The sequence below is a fragment of the Arachis stenosperma genome, chromosome 2, assembly GCF_014773155.1.
Source record: "Arachis stenosperma cultivar V10309 chromosome 2, arast.V10309.gnm1.PFL2, whole genome shotgun sequence".
Taxonomy (NCBI): domain Eukaryota; kingdom Viridiplantae; phylum Streptophyta; class Magnoliopsida; order Fabales; family Fabaceae; genus Arachis; species Arachis stenosperma.
Genome location: NC_080378.1, coordinates 95,569,032 through 95,574,847, shown reverse-complemented (window position 1 = coordinate 95,574,847; position 5,816 = coordinate 95,569,032). Strand labels below are relative to the sequence as shown.

At 32.9% G+C, this 5,816-nt stretch overlaps 1 protein-coding gene across 1 annotated transcript; it reads right to left on the bottom strand.

Annotated features, from left to right (window-relative positions):
• Positions 1 to 3,103: 3,103 nt before the first annotated feature.
• On the bottom strand, positions 3,104 to 5,087 carry LOC130960800 (aldehyde oxidase GLOX-like). Its single transcript, XM_057886262.1, has one exon. It carries the CDS (start codon positions 5,025 to 5,027, stop codon positions 3,411 to 3,413), a length of 1,617 nt encoding a protein of 538 aa, XP_057742245.1. The 5' UTR covers positions 5,028 to 5,087; the 3' UTR covers positions 3,104 to 3,410.
• Between the last annotated feature and the right edge of the window lie 729 nt (positions 5,088 to 5,816).

The following is a 5,816-nucleotide window of genomic DNA, read 5'->3' as shown; positions in this document are numbered from 1 at the left end:
CTTATTAATAGAATACCTGTTAAAAAATTGTGCAAACACACATTATAATATTGATAATGTAAAGGAGTTTTAGAACTCCAAATAATTGTAACATCCATCCAGTATATGCTATCAAGAATTTAAGAAGTAGAGTCGTTATTTGATCAAAGTGCGTATAAATTTACAGTACTCAATGACAGGGACGGACTTACGGGGGCAAGTGGAGACCTCGGGCCCGAACTTTTTTAAAGAAAGATTAATAGTAATAAGTTATTAAGTACGATTTAATTTTTTAAAAATTTATTTAATATTTTGTTTAATATAAATAAAAGTCCAATTTAACCTAAATATTAATGATTCCTAATATCTAAAAAATAAGTAATAATATTAAAAAATATGAAAAAAATATTATTACTAATATTTTTTAATTAAAAAAATTCTTCAAATCTCATAAATTAGATTTTTTTCTTCTTATGAGCGTCTTTCTTGATTCATTTGGTATTAATTTTCTCTGTTTCTACTACTACAATTGAGAGTTTTTTTTCCAACTATGAATATTGTGAGGAATAATTCAGAAATAAAATGAAAGATAAATTTCTTGCTAATTGTCTTTTAATTATATTGAAAAAAATTGTTGAAAAATTTGACACAAATTTTATTATCGATGAATTTTATGAAACGAGGTATTGACCACTTCGTAAATAAGCAGTACATACATATTTTTGTACTTTAAAATATATTCTCTATCAGTATATTTTTATAATGCATTTTACATTATAAATTTTTTTGTATAATTTTTTAATATTATATATATTATTGGCCCCATGATCCTATTTTTGGATCCATCCCTATTTTGATAAAATTATTATTTTATTTATTATTATCTTTTACTCATATTCTACTTTAAATTGAAATTGATATAATATATAGTAATATAATTTATTAAAATAAATTCATATAACGCAAATCTGATACAATATATAAATACTCACAATATCTTGTTAAATGGATTGTACAAAAATAAACATCTTAAGGAGACCATACAATTATTTAAAAAATTATTGGCAAAATATATAAAGAAAACATAAAACATATAAACCACGTGAATATTTCATAAGTTACTATGAACTCAGTTTGAGAAGTAGCAGGAGCTATTTTTTTTATTTTTGCATTATAAAAAGTTAAAATTTGTGTGTTTGGCACTATTTTAGAAAAAATTTTTAACTTTTAAAAAGGTTAATTTACAAATTTTTTGAAAAAGTAAAAATATATGACTTCTCTAATCTCTATTTTTTCATAAGTCATTCTACTACTTACTTCAAAAAAATTTAATTTCAAAACAAAAAAATCTATTTTCTTTTTTTATTCTGTAAAAAATACTGACCATTCACCACCATTTTCACACAATGTTTTAAACCTCACAATTTTCACGGAATGATTCATCTGATGGAAGTATTGATCATCCACCACTATTTTCACACAATATTACATTTGAACAACATACTACATATATTCCTTTTAAGTATTTTTTTATCATTTTATCATTCTATTTTTTATTATTAAATTTATATTTAACTGTGGTATGAAATTTCAGTTTTAATTTTATTTTTTTCATATGTGATTTTATACCTTGCTATTATTTTCATAGTTAATTATAGCAAGTTCTTGATCTCAATAAAAGAGAAGAGAGTTCTAATAGGAGTAAAAAAAATAAAAAATATACATTGACACACATTTTATATTTATTTTTTATTTTCACTTACCATATCATACATAATATTAGTGATTAGGTTATGTAAAATCAACATTCAATATTGAAAAGTATTTGTTATCATAGTTATTTTAATATTCATTCTCTTTTGTAAAAAAATATTATTTTTTAAGTTCTTATTCAAACGCTACAACTTTAAAATAAGTACTTCTATAACTAAAAATCCAAATACAAAATAACTTATTTATAAGTTGCTATTAATAAAAGTCCTTAAGCTACTATCCCCCACCTCTTCAAACATACAACTCGGACGGCGGCTCTTTGAAACATATCAAATTGGAGACCACTCCACTAAGTATTTGGGATTCACATTTCCAACCCAAATATAATCCAGTTTCAAGTAACACACAGAACAATAATTTTTAAGTAGATTGGAGTTAAAATTAAAATTTTGAATAAAGGTAAAATTGGAAAAAAATATTCATTAACTATTGACGGTTAAAAAATTGACTGTAGGGATAGAATTGAAACTTATTTGAAACGTTAAGGATAAAATTGAATCAAATTAAACATTAGGAATAATTTTAAAAAATTTTAAAAATGTCAGAAACAAAAAATATAATTTACCCATTTGATAATTAAATATTTATTTTAACATATTTTAATCTTTTAATTTTGATCAACGCTAAAACATAATGTACTTTAATGTTAGTCTATTTGCATTTTGTGGAGGGACAACCTCAAGAGAAAAGAGATTACATCTTAGGCGCTTATCATCATCATCTCCCACCACTTGAAATCACTTGAGAAAGAAGAGACTTGCAACTCAAAATACCTCAATCTAGCACTCAAATCAATCTGCATTAGTAGTTTAGTACTTTCTACTAATTAGAGATAATCTATAATCTCCATGAAAGTAAGGAGTGTCGTTGAACTAAAGAAGCTCATCTTTCCATAACCAGAGTCTCAGAGTTGGGTTATTTGCTTTGAGTGTGAAAAAAATTAATTATGAACTAAGTATGTCCCACTTTAACATCACTTATGTTGTATTAATACACGACATCATAATACTGGCACCAGTTTGTATTATAGTGCTGATTGATTTATAATTAAGAATAACAATTATACTTCAGTTGTTATATTAATCAAAATCATACCCGTGATTCCTTTTTCTTCTAAAGTCATATATTATATTATCTCATTTCTTTAAGCATAATATTCCACTAACTACATTGATTTCATAAGTGTATTAAAAGTAATACACTTTAGGGTCCCAAAAGTCACATTATGCAGCAATAGCATCTCAAGGAACCAAAAGTATGAAGTGTAACTTTCACACCAACTTTCTCTGTGTCTCAAATAATTGTGATCCTTACAAGTTACAATAATCAATCTTAGTGAAAGACTGCACACAAAATCATGAAGACTTGATCTATTGAACTGTCCACCTTTGTTTAAACAATGACACTAAATAATAAACTTCAAAACAAAACTAAACCAATAATTCAATAATATTCCATTTGATCATATAATTCATTACTGAACACAAATCAACCAACTGCGTAAACTATCCGTTCCTTTTAATACTATTAACAATTGCAGAATCCAAAACTAAAAATGTTTTGCTGTAATCAAATACAATCCAATGTTCCAAATTTTTCAAGTTTCGAAAAATCAGAACCCAACATGATTTTTTTTTTTTAAAAGATTGCCGAAGCTACTACGACACGTGCACCCAACGTGCAACGCTAGGCACGCCTTGATTCACGGCGAACACCATGTAATAACCCGGTGGCGCAACCATCCCATTCGGCGGCGCCGTACACCCAATCCTATACCTACCAACACCACCGTCCGGCACAGCAGAAGTAACGGCTAGTTTGACCAAACGTTGACCCTGTGAAAATGAGTGCGTTGCAAAAGGCGCACTCGCCAAATTCACCTCCACAATTTCCACCACAGGCAACTCAACCGACACAATCACATTAAACGTCGCTCCAAAAAGCACCGTTTCGGGAACCTCCAAAATCTCGGGTCGGATATTCGCCTTATCCGGACCCAAATACTCGGGAGAAAACGCTTCAATTCTCAATTCCGTTGGAAATTCAGCATCGAACGTATAGAACACGTGCGGGTTGCTCCCTGCAAGAAGCACCCTTCCATCGGGTAACAAATTCGCAGTTGAATGGTACATCCTGGGAACCGTTCCCGGGTTCAGAACCATGAACCGAAGGCCTAACGGTTCGTTAGGCCGGTAAAGAACCGGGTTCAAACAGGGATTCGAGGCCATGTCAAATCCCTGCGAACCCGACATAGCGCCGTTAATGATCAAAACGTCGCCGTTTGGTAGCATTACCATGTCTCCCATTATCCTCCCATACGGCATGTCCTCCGTGACCCAAACCGGATCAGTTTGAGTTGCAGAGATCCGGCCGCAGCTTCCGTGAGCCGGAGTATCCGTACTCCGCTCAAGAAACGCACCGTACTGTGCTCCGCCGCAGATAACAATCTCCACATTGGAATAATCTCCTTGCAACGCAAGCATGACGGAGGACCCCGCGGAGGGGTAATTCCGTGGACCACCGTCTAGCTGCGGGTACACCGTAAGGACTATGTTCTTGGTGTAATCGTACATCACCGCCTTCGTGTTCGCAAACACGAAGAGGTGACCATTTGGGAGAAGATGAACGTAAGGATAGAGGTTATCCATTTGCGTGTCTTCTGCTTCAAGAAGGAACGGGAACGAGACGGCACCGTTTATGCGTTTCGGGTAGAATTCGACGGTGTTGGAGCCACGTCCACCAACTATGATAACGGAACCGTCAGGGAGGATCTGATTCGATGCGTACCAGCGACCTTCCGTTAATTCGACGTCGTTTAGCTCAACCCAATCGCATGACCCATTTATGTCACACGGGTCTATTTTTCGGATCTTTTTGAAGCCGTCTAAGTCGCCACCGGTTTGGAGGAGAGTGCCGTTTGGGAGAAACTGCCCCGATGAGCACCACGTGTCGGTGAGGATTTTTAACGGTCGGATTTGGTTGGTGTGGAGGTCGAGGAGGACGGAGTGAGCGTAGCAGTCAAGCTTCAATACGGCGTCGTTTTTGTCGAAACGGCAGTGACCTTTGGGGAGGAGTTTGCGGGATGGACCGATGTTTGTTCGGTCTAAGAGGACCACCGTGTTGAACCGGGTCACCGCCGTGTGCATTGAGGCGATGCCGGCGTCGGCCACGAGGAGTTCCCACGTGCCAGGGAGATCGGCACGTGAGTGAGTTAAATGGAAAAGAATGATGAAGCAGCAGCATAGTTGAGATGCAAGGACACTGGTCTGGTCCATGGTGAAGATAGTGTTTGTGTTAGTGAGTGGAAATAAGAAACTGAAGGGTGATGAAGTGAGGTGAAGTGAAGCTTCTATTCTGATTATTGTTATTATTATTATTATAAAAAAATATTCTTGTTTGAAAAGTTAAAAAAAAAAGAAAATGGATAATGGAGTGGGAATTGTACAGAGGGAAAAAGGTGTATTATTGTCATTATTATGATAGTGGTTTTGTAGTTTTAGGACTGCCATTAATTATTAGTTTGTATTTGTGGATGAGAGAACAATAATGGTTGTAGAGAGTAGACAATTGATGGGATGCAATATATATATATATATGATATTTCATTTTCTGCTAATTGACTATTTGAGTATTTCTTGATATGCATTCATTATCTGGTTGGACCGCTGGTGTCTTGGTGATATGTCCTTCCAATTTGAGCTAAAATTAAATATTTTTGGTGTTTAACATTTAAAAATAGGTATCATTATATATTTCTAGTAATATAATTGTTTTTAATAAGTTTTTGCAAATATATAATGAATAAAAATTATGTAAGGATGATATTGCAAAAAACAGAAGTAACAATATTATTAGCTTTAACATTTTCTATTTATTTTTCATATGCAAACTTAAAACTTTATATGAAAAAGATAACATCAAGATTTGAAAAAAATTGAAATATATAATTTATGGATACTAGATTTTGTTCCAGTCAAAATGCAAGTGAAAAAGACCAAAAGTCCATTGAGCCAGTGAAAAAGACTAACCGAGCAAATGACAGAATTAGGGTTTAAGTGACATTG

Excerpts from the sequence above, each read along its gene's own strand:
- LOC130960800 (XM_057886262.1), bottom strand. The coding sequence starts at position 5,027 with ATGGACCAGACCAGTGTCCTTGCATCTCAACTATGCTGCTGCTTCATC.